We start from the raw sequence: 23,533 nt of genomic DNA on the forward strand, positions 1-23,533 counted from the left end.
CAGCATACATACTTAGATAATAAATGTACTTTGAACTTGCCTATAAGAAGGAGGAGGTTGAATAAACTGGGCTGTTGTCTCTCATAATCTTATAAACCTCTGCCAGACCTTCCCTCAGTCTCTAAGGTCTGGCAGAGGTTTATAAGATTATGAGAGGCATGGATATATTTTATACAGCTGATATCTTTTTCCCTGGGTTGAAATGTCTAAAACAAAGAGCATGAATTTAATGTGAGAGCGGGTAGGCTCAAAAGAGATGTGCAGGACAAATTTTCTTTAAAGTACAGAGACTGGTGGATGCCTGGAAGACGCTGTCCATGGTAGTGGTAGAGGCAAACATGATAGAAGTGTTCAAGAGGTTCTTGGATCAGAACATGAAGGTGCAAGAAATGAAAGGATATGGGCAAGGGAAAAGGGCATTTGTTTGGCACAACTTTGTGCTGTACCTTCCTATGCTTGATGTTTTGTTCTATGACCAGCTTGACTGAACAATGATTGTAAGATGCACTGGCAAGTGCTGAGCAAATGAATGGGCCTGGCTTATGTAAATAAACTGAAATGAGGGGAAATATCTCAAACTAATGAAGGCACTGGCAATTCACTAAAAATTAAAGAAATCTATATTGAGAAGTAGAATTGAAGGCAAACGGAAATTGAGCTTACCCTCATAGTTCTGGCATTAACCTTAGTGTTTAGATATTCTAATTTCAACTAATAAAGGAAGATATTTTTGATGACTTTATCTGCTTAACCTGTATTATTTAGACATCTGTGGATACCTGACTTTATCTAGTTTCTCAGCTTCACCACATCTCACAGCATCCTGTGTATATTGTCCTCCTCTTCCTTGAGTGTTCTCCCTCACACTTCTCTGGATTAAATTCCATTTGTCATTATTCACTTCCCATCAGATCCACTGATAATTTCTTATTGTTCTACACGATTTTCTCCTCACTATAAAATAGCAATTTGGTCTCCAACAACAAAAAACATGCAGCCAATAAAATTATTATCACAGTAATTACATGCACTATTAGGTTATTTTATTCAGACGACTCCCAACTGGAACTTTTGTTTCTCTTAGTGTTTGGCAAAATCATGCATTTACCTTTGATCTCTATAATGAGCAAGTAAATACAATCAGTAATAATAACTACAGAACAGTTCATGTTTTACCTTCGATAGAATCTTCACTGTTTTATACAACCATGAACACATTTTACTTTATCAGATTTGTGCCCATGTTTTTACTCTTCCAGCCTTTAGCACCTGTTTGCCAACATGCCGCCGCTGATGATGGTGTGCAACCCACAAACAGATGGAATTACTCAGTCGTTTATCCCAGCATGAATGGTACTGGACTAGTGTGGCCAGAGGCACTTCCACTTGCTCTCATGACAATGCTCTGTGTGTTGGTCAAAATCTCACTTTGAAAACAGTACCTTCAGCAACCAGTAGTGTGACCACAGTTGACATTAATTACTGGCACAGAGCTTTATCAATCAAAAATAAGTAAATAAAGAAAACAGAGTGCTGCACTGAAATCTCTTATTGTCTCATGTAAACTCAGCTTGCTGCTATGAAAACTCATTAAATAATGATATATGTCATTATGACATATGTCGGCATGATGATTGGCACTGATGCCAATCATCATGAAGTGCTTTGCATGGCCGGCAATGGCACAAATCAAAACCCCCATTCCTGCCACAATGGACATTCACCAACATGCTTACTGACAGATCACTCTATGACAGATGCCATAGTATCTGCCATGCACCTGGCCCTGACACACATAGAAAACAAGGACGCTTATGTCAGAATGCTGTTTTTTGGATTTCAGTTCAGAATTCAACACTATTGTACTACAGATCTTGGTGACAAGCTGCTAGTCCTCAGTCCAAATACAGCACTGTGCAACTGGGTGTTGGACTTCCTAACCAACACACCTCGGAAAGTCAGGACGCACAGCCGCTCCTCCCTCCCCATCATCTGCAACACGGGTGCTCCACAGGGCTGTGTGCTGAGCCCATTGATGTACACTCTGCTCACACATAACTGTACAGTCAAACGCCTGAGTAATCACATTGTCATGTTCGCCAATGACACAACAGCAGTGGGACTCATCACCAACAACAATGAGATAGCCTACAGAGAGGAGGTGATAGAGCTCGAGGCCTTTGTCAGGCCACTTGCTCAATGTTAACAAGACAAAGGAGATGCTAATCAACTTCAGTAGAACTTGCCCCACTTGTACTCCTGTTTACATTGGTGGCACAGCAATGGAAACTTCTCGTGGTCCCGGAACACTTTCTACACCATCAGGAAAGCTCAGCAATGCCTCTACTTTGTGAGGAGGCTGAAGAGGGCTGAACTATGCACATCTATATGCAAACCAACGCGCAGTAGAGAGCATCCCAACATGCTGCATCACTGCATGGTACAGAAATTGCACTGTGGCAGAATCTGCCCAACGCAGCCCTGGCACCAGCCAAGGACACGGATTCAAAAAGTTACTGGAATACTTATCAAATAGTCTTACTCTAGAAAGGGGCACGAGACAGGGTTGTGCATGGTCACCGCTACTCTTCACATTATATCTGGAACCATTAGCTCAATACATCAGACAAAATGAAGATATCAGGGGAATTACTATTAAAGGGTCAGAGCATAAACTGGCTTGTTACGTGGATGATATTTTGATTTATCTAGGGCAACCAACATACTCTTTACCTAAATAGATGCAACCTTTTGAACAATATGGTCAATTATCAGGATACAAGATCAACATAGATAAAACCCAATTACTTTCATATTACTATAGCCCACCAAGAGAAATTGAAAGTAGATATCCCTGGGCATGGCACCCAGAGTCTTTCAAATATTTGGGCATCATTATACCAAAAGATTTGGCAAAATTATCAGAATATAATTATCAGCCTTTATATAAAAAAATTAAGGAAGATATAGCAAGATGGAAACTGATTCCTTTTTTCAGTCTCAGTTCAAGGATTGAGTCTATTAAAATTAATATACTGCCCAGACTGTTATATCTCTTTCAGACCCTACCAATACAGATTAATCAAAATCAATTCAATGAATGGAACAAGATGTTTTTAAGGTTAATAGGATATTTGGCAGGGTAAAAGGCCTAGAGTTCATCTCAAAACTTTGCAATTAGCAAAGGAAAATGGGGGATGGGGCCTACCTTCTCTTAGAGATTATTATTTTGCAGCACAGTTGAGAGTTGTGATATGTTGGTGTAACCCATCATATGATGCTCAATGGAGAAACATTGAGAAGCAGGTACTTCCCATCCCCATACAAGCAATTTTGGCTGATAACAAACTGCAAAGGTACATAAATACTATTGATAACCCATGGGTGAAATTGACTCTTAAAATATGGAACACTACTATAAAAGAATATAATCTAGAGGGAGATATTGCAGTTCTTAAATGGTGTGCATATGACTCGGATTTTACACCAAATAAATTGGATGCTAGATTTTAGGACTGGACAGCTAAAGGAATAACAGTTCTTTGCAACATAATGAAAGAAGGAACACTGTACAGTTTTTAAATGCTTAAAGAGAAACACATTAGAAAAACAAGATTTTTATCGATATTTACAGATGCGACAATATGTTAATAAGATGCTTAAAAATATAACCAAGGCAAGTACATGCTTGATAGAGCTATTTAGAAAAGCATATAATTCAGATAATGGTAGTAGAATCATTTCAAGCATATATAAGGGGTTGTCAAATCTTAAAACACATTCGACTTCATACATTAAAACAAAATGGGAGAAGGAAGGAGGGATAATTATGTCTGAGGAAGAATGGACAACAATATGGAGATATCAATGGAAGTGTACCAGTTCACAGAAATGGAGGAAGTTTGGATGGAAAAACTTGATAAGATATTTTATTACACCCCCTCAGAAATCCCATTATGATAGTAACCTCCTTGTTTGCTGGAGAAATTATGGAAATCAAAATGCAAATCATTATCATATTTTTTGGGACTGCCCTGTTATCAAAAACTATTAGAGGGGGGTACACAATGCCCTACAAGACATCTTTAAAAGTGAAATACCCTTAGAGAGTAAGACCATATATTTTGGATATATTCCTCAAGAATGGTTGAAAAGATATAAATATTTAATGAATATACTGTTGGTGGCTGGTAAAAAGACTCTTACTAGAAAATAGTTATCACAGGAGAGCCCAACTTTAAATGCATGGATGGAAATTACAATGGACATTTACAAAATGGAGAAGATAACAGCATCTGTTAATCATAAGCTGGAAGAATTTGATTCATACTGGGAAAAATGGTTTAACTACATAATGCCTCATAGTCCTGATTTTATTCTCACAAATCAATATGTTGTAAAAAAAAGATCACTCCCTACTTGTACATAGTTTTTTCCTTTTGCTTATTTTTTCTTTCCACTCTTTTCTATAAGTTGTATACCTTAGATAAATACTTTGTGGAGATTTGTGATGTATATGATTATATGATATATATATGTACAATGTCTGAAATACATCTTATGGAAATGTTTGATGATGAACTTAATAAAAAATAAATTACAAAAAAACCCAAAAAGTTACTGGAAAAGGGCCAGAAACATCACGAGGGGTCCATCCATCCTGCTCATGGACTGCTTGCCCTACTGCCATCAGGGAGGAGGCCATGGCCACCAGACTCTAAGACGGTTACTTTCCCCAGGCAGTAAGGCAGATCATCTCTTTCACTCACTACCCCACCCCACCCCCCACCACTACTTTATCATTTCTTATCAGAGTCACCTTATGTATAGACACTCTTGTACCTAGCATAATTTTATGTAATCAATCTATGTATAGAAGGTATCTTATGTATTTATAGGCAACACGAGTGAATCTGCAGATGCTGGAAATAAATAAAAAAACACAAAATGCTGGCAGAACTGAGGAATTCTGCTGAGTTCTGTCAGCATTTCGTGTTTTTTTATCTTATGTATTTATATTTATTTTGCTTTTATATTGTTGTGCACTTTATCTTATTGTGGTTTTTTTGTGCTGGATCAGATTTGGCATAATAATTACCTCGTTCTCCTTTACACTTGTCTACTGGAAATGACATTAGATAATCTTGAATAGGCCTGGACACCCCTGTTCCAAGAGTTCTCAAGAATATCCCGTCGGCACAAGCAATAGAGCCTACGACTCTAATCTTTTGTCAATACTAGAATTACTAATGCCCTGCACTCAGAAAAAGTGGTAGATGATAACATTTGTAAAGCCACTTCACACAGTAGTGTAGTGGTTAGTGCAATTGCTTTGCAGCTCCAGCAATTGCCAGTCAGGGTTTTGTTCCCACTCCTGTCTGTGAGGAGTTTGTAGATTCCTCCCCAACCACGTGGGTTTCCTCAGGGGGTTCCGGTTTCCTCCTGCATTCCAAAGAAACATGTTTAGGGTTAGGGTTAGTGAGCTGTAGGCATGCTATGTTGGGGTGGAACCATGGCAACCCTTGCAGGCCGTCCCCAGGACATTAATTGCTGATCCGATTTGACGCAAATAATGTATCTCACTGTACTTTTGATGAACATGTGACAAACAAAGCCAATCTTTATCTTTTATCCATTTTCTTCTATGACAGAATGATTATGAGGTGCACAACGAGTAATGATGAAGTAGAGTTTTGCAGATGTCTATGGAGTCATCTAGGCAATGGCACTGGAGGTGTCAAACCTGTAGAAAGGGCAAGGAAGATTAAATGAATCCATAGTGTAATTGATTACAAGCTGCAGACATTCATTATTATTCACTATAGTTTCTTATAGAATTAGAAGTGCTTGATTATTTGTAAATTAAAAATAATAAGTGTAGGATAAAATAGGTATTTCAGCAGGCCTCCTCCTTTGCTGTAAAATTCTGAGTCCACAATTTTGATCACCTTTGAAGAAACATCTGATAAGAAGTTTAATTTGGAGCTGAACCCCATTTTGCTACTATAGATCTTTTCATGAATATATTTAAATACAAAGATTCAATATCAACTCCTTTCATGCATTTTAATATCAACGATCTTCCAGACTTTACCACCAACAATGTATATATGCACACAGTAACATTGTTAGAATAACTTTATTTCTATCCCAGTATTAGAACAGAATGTATTCTGTGAACCTTATGTCCTGTCATTAATGGCAAAAATGCAAGAAGGACAGAGATACCGTGTATCACGAAAAGGCTTTAACTGCAATGGCTCTGTCACGGTTTGTCCTGGAAATACCACGTCTCTAGGAAAAATACATATTTGTAAATCCATCCTCTTTGATGTGGGGGATCTTGATATTTCACTCCACCAAATGCTGTTTTGAAAGAATATTACTATTACTTTGGAAAATTATTTAAAAAATTTATGAGATCTGGATGTTAAGACTCTGAATCAAGGGATGTTCAGCAAAAGGTTCTCCTTATCTTCTCATACCAGCATCTCCTGCCATTTGGAGATTGATGAGAAGATCACTGAGTGCTGGAGCTTTATAGAGGCCTTTTTCTCAACCTAATGATTAAAGCATCAGGTTAAGCAGATGACTGGTGCATGAGATGGAAATCATAACAGCGAAGACTAGAGTTGTCAGTCAGTAAAGTTGGAAGGTATAGATACTTCAGAATCTCCAGCAGTGGCCCAAGCAGCACCCTGTCATTTAAAGACTACCAAAGCAGGCATCAATCCGGCTCAGGTTTTGTGCGAGGGATATCAAAATGAATACCACACAGAATACAGTATCACTGTGCATGTCTGACACCCTCTGAGTGTGAAATGTCACACAGCGGAAGTGCCATCAGTAACTCTGTGCACTAAATGTATATTATTCTACATGAAAGTTCCTCTAATTTATCACTGAGTCCTTTTCGCAGCAGGTGTTGGATGCCGGACACTTTTACAATCCATTCCCTATCTTGTTTGATAAAAAGCCAAGCGGCAACTAGCCATTCACTATCAGAAAGTAAGCTCAGTAATCCTGGCACGAGTTCCATTTCACTGAGAGATTGCCATTCTCTCTCAGGATACCATACATTTCCACTCTCAACATACTTACATGATGGCTACTATAGTATTACATATCTGTTCTTACATTTGATATCAACATTATGCATGGACATGCCTACCAGTACGCTTCCACAATGCTCTCACCATATTCCACATGCAAATGGGTGAGGAACTTCAATCATTTGTGCAACTGAGAATCAATGACAATGCGACAATCTCATGCTGGTCATCTTATGATAAAAGTTAAAGTTGAACAAAACCCAATCATTGTGTCAAGTGGTTCTCTTCCTCAAGAGTCAGAACAAAGCAAAAAGGTCTTAGCCCAATCTGCAAAACTGATTTCATAACAGTTGCATCCTGAATTGCCACCAGTTTTGAATAGCAGCTGATGGTTTGTGAGCTGTGGTTGCAAAGTTTGCGATGCTGCTGGTCTGTTTATTTATCTGTCTGTGTCCATGACAAAGTACATAATTTTTATGAATGAATATAGATTGAAAAAGGTAGTCAGTAGCTTGGTGATGGGGGCGTGGTGAACTGAACAGTGGAGAGATACTTTAGAATTGACAGGTCGGCCACTTAAATATGAACTCACTCACCTTGACAACTCCTGTGAGATTCTTTCTGTACTGCATCCATATTCTTGAAACAACTTGCCTACATATTCAATTTAGCTGTGTAGGCATATAGTTTGGCCCTGACAGAAAAGGGCATGTGAAGGCTTGAAGGGGGAGAAAAGAGATTCTAGCAAATAGGGTAACATATTATATATACATCCTATAGATATTTCCTTCAATTAAGAGTAGCATTTATGTTGATGATCTACTGATGCTTGGCGTGAATTTCCATTCCTGTATACAGCAAACTACTAGCTACACCAAAAGTGCACTTTGTGAGAATTTCAAGAGCTATTTTTCTTTGAAAAATTACTATTATTTTTATGACCCCTTCTACAGGAAGTTAAAACTGAATTATCTCCCCTAAGGGATTCCAGCATCAATAACATTTCTATTTCATTTAACTGTATTATTATGTTATAAAATTATTGGCATTTATGTTTTCTATAGAAACCATTGTACACTATGTTTGTAGTTACAACAGGTTCAGAAAGTAGATGGGTGTTTCTGACCAATAACATACTCTTACCAATGAGAAATGGATTTGAGCATGTTGATTCATGTTCATCTGATCAAATAGAGTCTGTTATTGTCTTTGCTATGAAGTAATTAAATTGCAGTCTATTTGAAGTAATTGATCTAATATTAGAGATAAGATAATTTTGCTTAATTCTTGGCACAGATGTAATGAAATAACAAAGCTAAACCATAAACAACCACAAGTAAAAATGGCCAGAAACTGATTACCTCTACCTGAGGTGGGTGATTTGCAGCGTTCAACCTCTAGTGATCCAGGGCTATCCGCAAGTTCAGTCAAGCCTGGGAACAGAAGTGCATAAATAGCATGCTAATGCATAGGATTAGAAAAACATTTCAGTACATTTACAAATAATGATAAATAAGTGAAAAGACATTATTGGTGAGTTTGTGCATAATAATGAATTTTCTTTATATCTGGCAAAGGCAAGATTTAATTATCTCAGCCTGAATTTTCAAAACTTTTTACATATTGCCTTTATATTTCAGTTCTAATAAAGAACAAATGGTTTGTCCTAATCTTCTCTATAGCAATTTAGATAAAAGAATGCTTAACATTTTTTAAAATCCCAGTGCCACTAGGACAAGAATTGATTTTTTTGGACTGATCTTACTAATATAAAGCTGGAATGATTATGTTACAAGTCATAATTTATATGTAATATTAAGTTCTGCAGTTCAACTACTTGCAATATAGTGAAAATGTATGATTATAACAGTAATTTCCACAGAGTTGACTAGTACAAGTCAACTTCAAAAGCAGCCCAGGTAAGGCTAATACCTCTTTGTGATTACCACTGAAAAATTAGCCTGCAAGTTGCAATCAGAAAAGAAACATGTTGTCCTTAAACGTCACACCTATTAGGCAATAGATACAAACAGTAAAGTTTTTGATATTATTAAATGAATGTGCTGTCAAGAGATAAAGGAATGCTTCATCCAACACACTTCAGAAGAATGTGAGCTGGTTTCTCACATTGCTACAATCCTGGTAACTGTGGCTAGCATCAAACCACCCACTCTCCATCATTTAACAAATTTTACATGCTATCCTATTTGTTCTGCAAATGTAGAGTCCCAAGCAATGATGTTACGAGATTTACAATTGAGCATTAGGGTTTGTATTTTATGAACCCTGCATGTCCCAGAATGGATATAGGTAAGTTTCTTTGCTAGTCTTTCTAAGCATGCTTACTAAACGGAGTTTCAACAAAATTACCAACAATCATTGTTTATTTTGAGATGGATTGGAAGAAAATTTATCTAATTATGCAAAATTCAGACTAGAATTATTACTTAACCTTGTGCTTGCATTTATTAACTTGCTATTGAAAGTAACATAACCAGGTTTGGCATCATCCTGCCTATAATTATTAGCCTTAATTTTGCCAACAATTCCACATACAACATGGAAACAGGCTTTTCAGTCCACTGAGCCCATGCCAACCATCAAGCATCCATTTATACTGCCAATATACCCTAATCACATTCTATACTTCCAACATGCCACCAACTCCTACACACTAGGGCCAATTTACAATGACCTATTAAACTACCAGTCAGCACACTTTCTGGAACCCAGGAGAAATCTGGACAACTCTGGGGAAAAGCCAGGAGAAATTGAGAGGATCACAGGAAGAATATGCAACTTTCACACAAATAACACCAGAGGTCAGGACCTAAAGCCAAGTCACTCTGGCTTTGAGGGTCTCACAGTGTCACCCTCAGAACATCCCAGATATTTAGCAATCCAATACACAGACTGCTTTATGTAGTTACTTGCTGGAAGATTTAAAACCATTCACTTCAATGCAGCTTTTGGCTATGACAAAGACAGACAAGGCAAGTTACATTTTTAATACAATTTTTATTTTCAGTAACACTTTAATTATTTAAAGGCATTTCAGTATTTTAGGTGATGAAGTACTTCAATTGCTTATACATATTTTAAATTGCTATCATTTCTAATAGTTTGTCAATATTTTTGAATGTACAGGTGGGTAAAGCCAGGGCCATGACATGCATTACAGGGACATGTCAAGAAACAAAACCCCTCACATCTAAGCACTATGGAATCCAGTGTAAAGAGGAAAATGAACAAATGATCAGGATCCCACCAATGTTCCCTGCCATTACTTGCAGCAATACTAGTCCTTCCTGGTCCTTGCATTCAACTTCCAGGAAGGCAATGTTAATCCTGATGAAGCCTTGAAAACTCAATAAAGTTCACAAGCGGTCACAAATGAGCACCTCACTGAAGACGACTCTTGGTTTAAAGATTTCACACACATTTTGATCAACTTTGACCTGCATTCACATAACTGAAGACAAGTAATATACATATGGAAATAAAGAGCTTGTCAACTACGTGACTGGCCTTCAGAAGCGGTCAGTGGAATACTTGATAAGATAATAAAGATTTTTTAAAAAACCATCAGTCTGCCACCCCAGATACAATCTATCTGTAAAATTAAAGCTGTTATTTGCAATTACATGAGATCACCATATGAGAAAGAGAGACTTTTCTGTTTGGGGCTTACTCTAGAACTCTCAGAGACTTGACTTGGCTCAGGACAAGGTAGGTGTGCGGCATCTACACTTCTCAATGGCATATGCTGCTGGCAAACTCTTCTCAGTTAAATTAAAATTCAACAGAATGAAGTATCTGTACATGCAAACTGCACTTTCGATTTCACTGTTTCTGCTCTTTACAATGAGTGAATTGCAATGGATTACTGCAGACCAATATTGACAGTCCAGCCATATATTCATCCATCTTGCAACACTAAAACCAAAAATAATTTCCAATTCCTCCTATTACTACGTGATTCAACTATATACTGATTGCACCTAGAATCAACATATACTTATTAGTATTGTGATGCACAGTGCTAAATAGCAACATGAAATGCCAGGAAGACATTGGACTCCATTGTAAAACTAATCTCAACTGGGTACAGATGTATAGTTATAAGTATTTGTTCATTTATCTTTATATTTTTACTTAATTTGAAGATCTACATTATGTTATTAAAAATAAGAAAGGTGCAATCACTCTGATGGGATTATACTGCACAACCTCCAAGAACCATTGAGACATTGAGGAACAGATGTGCAAGCAGATTAGGGAAAGGTGTTAAAACAATACAGTTGGGTTGTAGTAGATGGCTTCAACTTCTCTGATATAGACTGGAATCTCCTTAGTTAACATTCTTAGATGGGGCAGAAATAGTTAGCTGCATCCAGGAGGGTTTGTTAAATCGATATGTAACCTTGCCCTACTGTCCTGTTTATTATTTATTGTAATGCTGGTACTGTTTTTGTGCACTTTATGCAGTCCAGTGTAGGTCTGTAGTCTAGTGTAGCTTTCTCTGTGGATTTTTCTTATTATGTAGTTCAGTCTAGTTTTTGTACAGTGCCATGTAAACCATGGTCCTGAAAAACGTTGTCTCATTTTTACCATGCACTGTACCAGCAGTTATGGTCGAAATGACAATAAAAGTTGACTTGACTTGAAATAGTCTAACACGAGGAAGGCCATGCTGGATCTGGTATTTGGGAATGAGCTAGCAATGTGACTACTCTATCAGTGGGACAACAGTTAAGGAACAGTTATCATAACCCCGTAAGTTTTACAATAGCTGCAAATAAGGATAAATGTGGACCTTGTGGGAAGGTTAGTAAGTCTGCAGATGGGACAAAGATTGGCGATGTGGATAGCACAGAAGATCGCCAAAGGATACAGCAGAATAGAGATCAGATATGGGTGGAAAAATAACAGATGGAGTTTAACCCATCCAAATGTTAAGTATTGCATTTTGGGAGATCAAATAGAAAAGGACAATACACTGCTAATGGCAGGAACCTTAACAGTGTTGACAAGTAGAGGGACTTTTGGGACCAATTCCATGGCTTCATGAAAGTAGCTATGCAAGAAGCCACAGGGCATCCTTGTCTTTATTGGTCGAGGAACTTAACTCAACAGTGGGGAGGTTGTGTTGCAGCTTTATGAATCTCTAGCTCCATCTGGAGTATTGTATTCAATTCTGGTCACCCATTATAGGAAGGATGTGGTGGCTCTGGATATAGTATAGAAGATATTTACCAAGATTCTGCCTGGATTAAAGCACATGTGTTATAAGAAGCTGGACAGACTTGCTTTGTGGGAGAGGCTGAGGTGAGATTTGGTAGAGGTTTATAAGGTTATGAGAGGCAGAGGTAGTGTAGACATCCAGCATCCTTCCCCCAGGATTAACAACTCAGGACATGATTTTAAGGAGAGAGCTTTAACCTCAAATTCAGGAGCAGATCTGAATTAGATTTTGAAAGGCTGGTTCTTGCATTACAGGGCCCATCCATAACTATCCCAGAGAATAGCAGTAAAACATGACTTAGTCATTCCTCCCGGGTGATCCTGAGGCATTCAGTACAACCATATAGCACAGAAAAATATATTCCATCCCACCATGTTCATGCCAGCTATTTGGAAAGCAATTTATTCTTCTATTTATTGGGAAATCAAAACCATGACAATTTCTACCCGAGATACCAATATTTGACATCATGTTCCATTAGCTGCCAGATGTACCATGTTCCTCTTCCCACAATTTCTTGCTACTTAGACCATAAAACTATAAGTCACAGGAGCAGAAGTAGGCCATTTGGCCCATTGACTCCGCTCCATCATTCAATCATGGTTGATCCTTTTTTCCCTCCTCAGCCCTCCTTAAAGTCAATCTGCCCTACATCTGTTCCAATAAGTGAAAGTAAGTTGGACTGGTACGTTACAGAGAACCCATATATGCAATTGTGCACTTAGAATAACCACCTGCCTGCAGTATTGGCAAGTTGATCCCCTCTGCACACAGCAATCTCAATGCAGCATTTTTAGCATCAAAAAAGGAGAAGGGATGTGAGCTTAGAAGGGTTAATTGGCATCTAATGGCGACTCCTTTGCTTGCATCTTCGGAAGCTGCTCTATTTCCATCTTTAATATCTCTATTTTTCCCTTTCAGGATTTTTTCCCTTTCTTTTGAAGACCCTGACCTGGAGTTACACGCTGACTACGGTTCTTTGTGGGAATGGGATCCACTCTCGGGGTTTCACAACTGGCCATTGTTCAGCACGCCAAAGGCTTGGGCTAAGAGCTCCACTCGACTTTGGAGGACTGAGTTTTCGTGGCTCCGGAGATTGGGGGGGGGGGGGGGGGGGAGTCGAAGGTCAGTGTCTGAGCAGAAGACCGGTGTATTGGGGGAGATGGAAGATCTAAGGCTGTGTGCCCAGACCCGAGGACTTTGGGTACAAAGCTCGGAAAAAGCGACGCAATGGACTTTTGACATTGTAAACTAGTGAGTTGTTTGTTATATCTCCCCTCTCGCTGTGAAATGGAGACACCCCTTTTTCCCTTATTAGGGAGGTGAACAATACCAGGTGGACAAGTATTCTTTGAGGTATTGCATATCTGTGTCTTTGCTATTGCTTTGCTCACGTTTGAGGGCTCGGTGGCAGATGCCGATGCTTTTTTTGCCGGTGGGGAGAGGAGGATTGTTGCTTGCTGTTGCTTACGGGGGGAGGAAGGGGAGCTGGGGAGGGGACTTTGGGGTTCTAGCATTTAACTGTCATTCATTCTTTAGGGGCACTCCTCTGCTTTCATGGATGGTCGCAAAGAAAAAACATTTCAGGATGTATATTGTATACATTTCTCTGACATTAAATGTACCTTCAAAACCTTTGAAAATTTCTAGATAAACTGTGATGTAATCAATTACAATTCATGAAAAAAATGGTTTCTGTTCATGAATTTTTTTGAATTACTCTCAACTCCTCATTTCTTCCAGCAATAGAAATTCCAATATATTCATTATAAAAGGGCAAGTCTGCCACACACTTGATATCAAGGAAATGGGCATTAGAAACATAGAAACATAGAAAATAGGTGGAGTAGGCCACTCGGCCCTTCGAGCCTGCCCCGCCATTCAGTATGATCATGGCTGATCATTCAACTCAGAACCCTGTACCTGCTTTCTCTCCATACCCCCGATCCCTTTAGCCACAAGGGCCACATCTAACTTCCTCTTAAATATAGCCAATGAACCGGCCTCAACTGTTTCCTGTGGCAGAGAATTCCACAGATTCACCACTCTCTGTGTGAAGAACTTTCTCCTCATCTCGGTCCTAAAAGGCTTCCCCTTTATCCTTAAACTGTGACCCCTCGTTCTGGACTTCCCCAACATCGGAAACAATCTTCCTGCATCTAGCCTGTCCAATCCCTTTAGAATTTTATACGTTTCAATAAGATCCCCCCTCAATCTTCTAATTTCTAGTGAGTATAAGCCTAGTCGATCCAGTCTTTCTTCATATGAAAGTCCGGCCATCCCAGGAATCAATCTGGTGAACCTTCTTTGTACTCACTCTATGGCAAGAGTGTCTTTCCTCAGATTAGGGGACCAAAACTGCACACAATATTCTAGGTGCGGTCTCACCAAGGCCTTGTACAACTGCAGTAGAACCTCCCTGCTCCTATACTCGAATCCTTTTGCTATGAATGCCAACATACCATTCGCTTTTTTCACCGCCTGCTGTACCTGCATGCCCACCTTCAATGACTGGTGTACAATGACACCCAGGTCTCATTGCATCTCCCCTTTTCCTAATCGGCCACCGTTCAGATAATAATCTGTTTTCCTGTTCTTGCAACCAAAGTGGATAACCTCACATTTATCCACATTAAATTGCATCTGCCATGAATTTGCCCACTCACCTAACCTATCCAAGTCACCCTGCATCCTCTTAGCATCCTCCTCACAGCTAATACTGCCGCCCAGCTTCGTGTCATCCGCAAACTTGGAGATGCTGCATTTAATTCCCTTGTCTAAATCATTAATATATTTTGTAAACAACTGGGGTCCCAGCACTGAGCCTTGCGGTACCCCACTAGTCACTGCCTGCCATTCTGAAAAGGTCCTGTTTACTCCTACTCTTTGCTTCCTGTCTGCCAACCAATTCTCTATCCACATCAATACCATACCCCCAATACCGTGTGCTTTAAGTTTGCACACTAATCTCCTGTGTGGGACCTTGTCAAAAGCCTTTTGAAAATCTAAATATACCACATCCACTGGCTCTCCCCTATCCACTCTACTAGTTACATCTTCAAAAAATTCTATAAGATTCCTCAGACATGATTTTCCTTTCACAAATCCATGCTGACTTTGTCCGATGATTTCACCTCTTTCCAAATGTGCTGTTATCACATCTTTGATAACCGACTCTAGCATTTTCCCCACCAACAATGTCAGACTCACCGGTCTATAATTCCCCGGTTTTTCTCTCCCTCCTTTTTCAAAAAGTGGGGTTACATTAGCCACCCTCCAATCCTCAGGAACTAATCCAGAATCTAAGGAGTTTCGAAAAATTATCACTAATGCATCCACTATTTCTTGGGCTATTTCCTTAAGCACTCTGGGATGCAGACCATCTGGCCCTGGGGATTTATCTGCCTTTAATCCCTTCAATTTACCTAACACCACTTCCCTACTAACATGTATTTCCCTCAGTTCCTCCATCTCACTAGACCATCGGTCCCTTACTATTTCTGGAAGATTATTTATGTCCTCCTTAGTGAAGACAGAAACAAAGTAGTTATTCAATTGGTCTGCCATGTCTTTGTTCCCTATAATCAATTCACCTGTTTCTGACTGTAAGGGACCTACATTTGTCTTGACCAATCTTTTTCTTTTCACGTATCTATAAAAGTTTTTACAGTCAGTTTTTAAGTTCCCTGCCAGCTTTCTCTCATAATCTTTTTTCCCTTTCCTAATTAAGCCCTTTGTCCTCCTCTTCTGGTCTCTGAATTTCTCCCAGTCCTCAGGTGTGCCACTTTTTTTTGCTAATTTATATGTTTCTTCTTTGGACTTGATACTATCCCTAGTTTCCCTTGTCAGCCACGGGTGTACTACCTTTCTTTGGTTTATTCTTTTGCCAAACTGGGATGAACAATTGTTGTAGTTCATCCATGTAATCTTTGAATGCTTGCCATTGCATATCCACCGTCAACCCTTTAAGTATCATTTGCCAGTCTATCTTAGCTAATTCACGTCTCATACCTTCAAAGTTACCCTTCTTTAAGTTCAGAACCTTTGTTTCTGAATTAACTATGTCACTCTCCATCTTAATGAAGAATTCCACCATATTATGGTTACTCTTACCCAAGGGGCCTCGCATGACAAGATTGCTAACTAACCCTTCCTCATTGCTCAATACCCAGTCTAGAATGGCCTGCTCTCTAGTTGCTTCCTCGACATGTTGGTTCAGAAAACCATCCCGCATACATTCCAAGAAATCCTCTTCCTCAGCACCTTTACCAATTTGGTTCACCCAATCTATATGTAGATTGAAGTCACCTATTATAACTACTGTTCCTTTATTGCATGCATTTCTAATTTCCTGTTTAATGCCATCCCCAGCCTCACTACTACTGTTAGGTGGCCTGTACACAACTCCCACCAGCGTTTTCTGACCCTTAGTGTTATGCAGCTCTACCCATATCGATTCCACATCCTCCAGGTTGATTTCCTTCATTTCTATTGCGTTAATCTCCTCTCTAACCAGCAATGCTACCCCACCTCCTTTTCTTTCCTGTCTATCCCTCCTGAATATTGAATATCCCTGGATGTTGAGCTCCCATCCTTGGTCACCCTGGAGCCATGTCTCTGTGATCCCAACTATATCATATTCATTAATAACTATCTGCACATTCAGTTCATCCACCTTGTTACGAATGCTCCTCGCATTGACACACAAAGCCTTCAGGCTTGTTTTTACAACACTCTTAGCCCTTATACAATTATGTTGAAAAGTGGCCCTTTTTGCTTTTTGCCCTGGATTTGCCTGCCTGCCACTTTTACTTTTCACCTTACTACTTTTTGCTTCTACCCTCATTTTACACCCCTCTGTCTCTCTGCACTTGTTCCCATCCCCCTGCCACATTAGGTTAAATCCTCCTGAACAGCAGTAGAAAATGCTCCCCCTAGGACATTGGTTCCAGTCCAGCCCAGGTGCAGACCATCCTGTTTATACTGGTCCCACCTTCCCCCAGAACTGGTTCCAATGCCCCAGAAATTTGAATCCCTCCCCCTTGCACCATTTTTCAAGCCAAGTATTCATCTGAAATATCCTCCTATTTCTACTCTGACTAGCACGTGGCACTGGTAGTAATCCAGAGATTATTACCTTTGTGGTCTTACTTTTTAGTTTATCTCCTAACTCCCTAAATTCACCTTGTAGGACCTCATCCCGTTTTTTATCTATATCGTTGGTACCTATGTGCACCACGACCACTGGCTGTTCACCCTCCCATTCCAGAATGTCCTGCAGCCGCTCAGAGACATCCTTGACCCTTGCACCAGGGAGGCAACATACCATCCTGGAGTCTTGTTTGCGGCCGCAGAAACGCCTATCTATTCCCCTTACAATTGAATCCCCTATCACTATAGCTCTCCCACTCCTTTTCCTTCCCTCCTGTGCCACAGAGCCACCCATGGTGCAATGAACTCGGCTGCTGCTGCCTTCCCCTGATGAGACATCTCCCCCAACAGTATCCAAAACAGTATATCTGTTTAGGAGGGAGATGACCTCAGGGGACTCCTGCACTACCTGTCTATTGCTACGCTGTCTAGTGGCCACCCCTTCCCTTTCTGCCTGTGTAGCCTTTACCTGCGGTGTGGCCAACTCACTGAACGTGCTATTCACAACTTTCTCAGCATTGCGGATGCTCCAGTATGAATCCAATCGCAGCTCCAGACGCTCAATGCGGTCTGCCAGAAGCTGCAGCTGGACACACTTCCTGCACACATAGTCGTCAGGGACACTGGAAGTATCCCTGATTTCCCACACGCTGCAGGATGAACAAACCATGGGGCCGATCTCAGCTGCCATGACCTACCCAATACTTGCCTCAACTTTTGAAACTTTCTCCTTTGAATTCTGAGCATATAAATAAATTTTCTTTTCTTGAGGAGGGCTTTGTGGCTGAAGTTGATTTATGTCCTCAAATGATATTTAAAGACACATCCATTTCCAATAGTCTTTCTAGATCGATGTACTGGAGCTGCAGCTCAATGACATTTGGCAGGAGAATGAGGAGGTGATACAAAGGAGCTGTAAGGAGGTAGTCACCTCTAAATTGCAGGAGGCAGGCACCTGGGTGACTGTCAAGAGAGGGAAAGGGAATAGGCAGCCAGTGCTGAGTAGTCCAAAGCCATTCCGCTCAGTAACAAGTATACCCTTTGGATACAGTTGGAGAGGGGCAATCCTTTGGATGCAGGTGTCCCCCGCTTTACGAATGTTTGCTTTACGCCACTTCGCTTTTACAAAAGACCTACATTAGTAACCTGCTTTCGCATTACAAAGAGGATTTTTGCTTTTACAAAAAATTTCCCCATATAAATTAATTGTTCTTCGCTTTACACCATTTCAGCTTAATGAAGGTTTCATAGGAACGCTCTACCTTTGTAAAGGTGGGGGGGGGGGGGGGAAACACCTGGACTACCAGAAGGAAGCTGCAGCAACCGGGTCTCTGGCACTGAGTCTGGTTCTGTAGCTCAGAAGGGAACGGGGAGGACAGAGTGCAGTAGTGATAGGAGATTCCATAATTAGAGGAGCAGACAGCAGATTCTGGGGATGTGAAAGAGACACCTGGATGGTACGTTGCCTCACGGGTGCCAGGATCAAAGATGTCTTAGATCAGGCCTGCAGCATTCTAAAGGGGGTCGGTGAGCAGCAGAAGTCATTGTACAACAGAGGTAGGAAAAGGGAGGAGGTCCTGAAGAGAGAATGTGGGGAGTGAGATAGAGTAATCTCTGGATTGTTTCCTGTGCCATGTGCCAGTGAGGGTAAGAATAGGATGATTTGGCTGATGAATTGGTGCAGAGAGCAGATCCATTGGGCTGAAACCCGTCGGCAGGCCTGGTGAAAAAAAGCTGATGAGTAGATTTAAAAGGGGAGAAAGAAACACCAGGTGACAGGTGAAATCTGGAGGGGGAGGGATGAAGTAAAGAGCTGGGAAGTTGATTGGTGAAAGAGACAGAAGGCCATGGAAGAAAGAAAAAGCGGGGAGCAGCACCAGAGGGAAGAAACGGGCAGGCGAGGAAATTCAGTGGGAGAGGAAAAAAAGAATCGGAAATGGTGAAGGGGAAGGGGTGTGGGGGACATGACTGGAAGTTTGAGAAATTGATGTTCATGCCATCAAGATAGAGGTTACCCAGACAGAATACAAGATGTTGTTCCTCCAACCTAAGTGTGGCCTCATCACAACAGTAGAGGAGGCCACGGATAGACATCAGAATGGGAATGGGAAATGGAATTAAAGTGGGTGGCCACTAGGAGGTCCCGCTTGTTTTGGCAGACAGATCATAGATGCTCGGCGAACTGGTCTCCCAATCTATGTCGGGTCTGACCGATGTACAGGAGGCCACACCGGGAGCACCAAACACAGTAAATGTCCCCCAACAGACTCATAGGTGAAGTGTCGCCTCATCTGAAAGGAACTGTTTAGGACCCTGGATGGTAGTGAGGGAGAAGGTGTAGTGGCAAGTGCAGCACTTGTTCCACTTGCAAGGGTAAGTGCCAGGAGGAAGATCAGTTCGGAGGGACGAATGGACAAAGGAGTTGTGTAGGGAGCAATCCATGTGGAAAGCAGAAAAGGAGGGATGGAAAGATGTGCTTGGTGGTGGGATACCGTTGGAGGTGGTGGAAGTTTTGGAGAATTATGTGCTAGATGTGGAGTTCGGGGAATTATGTGCTGGATGCAGAGAAGTAGGATAGGTAGGCAGAGTAGGCCGGATGGCACTGTTAGTAAACAATGAAATCAAATCCTTAGAGGTAACATACATTAGGATGGGAAAATGTAGAATCCCTGTGGGTAGAGTTATGGAACTGCAAGGGTACAAAGACCCTGATTGGAGTTATATACAGGCCTCCAAACAGTAGCTAGGATGTGGGATACAAATTGTAATGAGTGATAGAAGAGGCATGAAAAAGGACAGTCAACATATTTCACGACATATGCCAGCGATATTAAACCTGATTCTGATTCATGGGGTATTTCAATATGCAGGTAGATTGGGAAAATCATGTTGGTGTTGGATCCCAAGAAAGGGAACTTGTAGAAGGTGTATGAGTTGCCTATTTACAGCAGCTTGTGGTTGAGCCCACTAGGGGAAAAGCAATTCTAGATTGGGTGTCATGTAATTAAGCAGATTTGATTAGGGAGATTAAGGTAAAAGAACCTCTAGGAGACAGTGTTCAGAATAGGATAGAATTTACCCTGCAGTTTGAGAGGGATAAACTCAAGTTAGATGTATCAGTATTACAGTGGAGCAAAGGGAATTACAGAGGCATGAGAGAGGAGCTGGCCTAATTGATTGGAAGGGGACACTAGCAGGGGCAATGGCAGTACAGCAATGGTTGGAGTTTCTGGGAGCATTTCAGAAGCTGCAGGATAGATTCATCCCAAAGAAGTAGTATTCTAAAGGGAGGCTGACATGGGAAATCAAAGAATGCATAAAAGCAAATAGAGGCTATAAAATATAGCCAAAAATCAGTGGGAAGTTGGAGGATTAGGAAGCTTTTAAACACCGGCAGAAGGCAACTAAAAAGCCATGGAGAAAGGACTGAAAAAGAAGGTAAGTTAGCCATTCATATAAAAGAGGATACCAAAAGTTCTTTCAGATTACAATATATAAAGGCTAATAAAGAGGCAAAAGTGGATAGCAGAGCAAAGGTAATAATGGGGAGTAGAGAGGTAGTAAGGAGAAACAAAGAAATGGCAGACAAACTTTGTGTCAGGCTTCACTGTGGAAGGCACTAGCTGCATGCCAGAAATTTCAGAGTCAGTCGGAAGAAGAGAGTGTAGTTGCTAAGGAGAAGGCACTTGGGACGCTGAAGGTAGATACGTCACCTGGACCAGATGGATACACTCCAGGGTTCTGAAGGACGTAGCTGAAGAGACTGTGGGGCATTAGTAATGATCTTTCAAGAATCACTAAATTCTGGAATGGTTCCAGATGACTGGAAAATTGCAAATGTCAATCCACTCTTTAAGAAAGCAAGGAGGCAGAAGAAAGGAAATTATAGACCAGTGAAACAGTTATATTCTTGCTATTCTCTTTTTTTAGGGTGGTTGGGATCTTTGATTTACAGCAGCACTCAAAAACTGTGGCTCTGTACAATGGAGTGTTCCGTTCTTGGAGCTCACCAATTGGCTGCATTTCAGTGTGTTCAGGTTCAGCCTGGTCGGGTGACTTTGTGGACACGACTTCTTGCCGCTGTCGTGTACTGAAGCATAATATGAGCCAGAATATTGAAGGCAGTGAGAGTGGCTGTCGGACAGCTCTGCACTTGGTAATCGACTTGCTGATTCTCGAGTTGGGAACTCGAAGTAAAAACGCAATGCTTCAGATTGAATGTAACATCGAAATGGCAATGTCTCCCCTGTTGCTGTGGAAGAAATGATATCTGTGGGAGGGTGTGTGTGTGTGTGTGTGTGTGTGTGTGTGTGAGAGAGAGAGAGACACGCACCGAGTGATGTCGAAATGTTGGAGTGAACAATTAGCTCTTGATGGACTGTAGGCCATGGTCTCCCTTTGAGGGCTTTGCTGTTGCTTTCACGGTGGGTGGTGGGAATGCTGATGCTTTATGGTAGAATATTTTGTGGGGGGGGAGGGCTGCTGTGTGTAGGTGGGGGGCAGGGGGCTTGGGGTTCTTGAGTCTTCTTTCTGTCATTCATTGTTCGGGGGTTTTTCTACTGTTTCGAGCGTCTTTGCAGAGAGTGAGAATTTCAGGTTGTGTACTGTATATATTCTCTGAAATTAACTGAAACTACTGAATTATGGAACTATTGAGTTAGCCTAACTTCAGTGGTTGGGAAGATGATGGAATCCATTATTAAGGACGAAGTTCTGGAGGCACATGATAAAATAGGCCAGAAATCTTGCCTGACAAATCGGTTGTAAATCTTTGTGGAAGTAATAAGCAGGAAAGACAAACCAGAGTCTGTGGACGTTGTTTACTTGGATTTTCAGAAGGCATTTGACAAGGTGCTGCACATGAGGCTACTTAACAAGATAAGAGCCCATGGCATTACAGGAAAGAGAGCAGCATAGACGAAAGGTTGATTGACTGCCAGGAGTCACAATCGCAGACTCTGACGCGGAATCTGTGCACCCTCGTAGGTGGGCTGTAGAACGGGTACAGCAACCATGCTCGTGAGTATGCACGTTCCAGCCAATTAGTGGTTCAGTGTGGTGGTATTTAACTCCCTTCCTCTCTTTTCAACTCTGTCAAGGCTAGACCAAAAAAAAAACAGGGAAGTCTATGCTCCCTGCTTAATTCTGTCCTTATTCTGGGAAAGAAGACTACTGTTTTGATTGACGTTGTAAGGGACTGGTACTCATTTAGTATTAAGTTACCCCTTCCAAGCCGCTGTGTCGACAATAGCTTTCAGTTTGAGAGTTTTAGTTAACAGCCTCGTTGGCCTGGCATTTATTGTTCTTATTAAAAGCCAGCAAACTGTTGATCTGCTTCAGCACCTCCCTTTCTAGACTTGGGCCATAACTATACACTTGTGTCAGCAGGAGGCAAAGAGTGAGAATAAAGGCGGTCTTTTTAAGCTGGCTGTCGCTGACAAGTGGTATTCTGAAGGGGTTGTGGGGACCGCTTCTTTTCCCATTTATGTCATTGATTTGGATGATAGAACTGATGGCTTTTGGCTAAGTTTATGGACGGCACAAAATTTGGTGGAGGGGCAGTTGGTGCTGAAGCAGCAGAGAGTCTACAGAAAGACTTAGACAGATAGGGAGAATGGGCAAAGAAATGGCATATGGAATATTATGTAGGGAGGTGTATGGTTATGCACTTTGGTAGAAGGAATAGACTATTTTCTAAACAGGGAGAAAATTCAAAAATCAGAGGTGCCAAGAGACTTGACAGTCCTTACGTAGTTTCCCCTTAAGATTAACTTGCAGGATGAGTTGGTGATAAGGAGGGCAAATGCAATATTAGCATTCATTTTGAAAGAACTAGAATATATAAACAAGGATGTGATGTCGAGGCTTTATAAGGCATTGGTCAATCTGCACTTGGAGTACTGTGAGCAGTTTTAGACCCCTTATCTATGAGAAGATGTGCTGGCATTGGAGGGGGTCCAGAGGTTCACAAGAATGATTCTGGGAATGAAAGAATTAATGTATGAGGAGTACTTGATGACTCTGGGCCTGTATTTGCTGGACTTTAGAAGAAGGAGGGGATTGAATGTTGAAAGGTCTAGATAAA

At 40.9% G+C, this 23,533-nt stretch overlaps 1 protein-coding gene across 9 annotated transcripts in view; it reads right to left on the reverse strand.

The window, feature by feature from the left end:
* The window catches only part of stxbp5l (syntaxin binding protein 5L), a 352,686-nt gene that overhangs the window by 76,515 nt on the left and 252,638 nt on the right, over window positions 1-23,533 (reverse strand). For 6 of the 9 annotated variants that reach the window (XM_073045359.1, XM_073045366.1, XM_073045363.1 and 3 more), the window contains one exon: window positions 8,420-8,485. In XM_073045359.1, coding sequence (XP_072901460.1) covers window positions 8,420-8,485 — 66 coding nt within the window. Of the gene's footprint in view, window positions 1-8,413; window positions 8,486-23,533 lie in introns of all 9 variants that reach the window. The other 3 variants (XR_012098901.1, XM_073045358.1, XM_073045360.1) reach the window with 1 other exon arrangement.

Source organism: Hemitrygon akajei, chromosome 5, assembly GCF_048418815.1.
Source record: "Hemitrygon akajei chromosome 5, sHemAka1.3, whole genome shotgun sequence".
NCBI lineage: Eukaryota > Metazoa > Chordata > Chondrichthyes > Myliobatiformes > Dasyatidae > Hemitrygon > Hemitrygon akajei.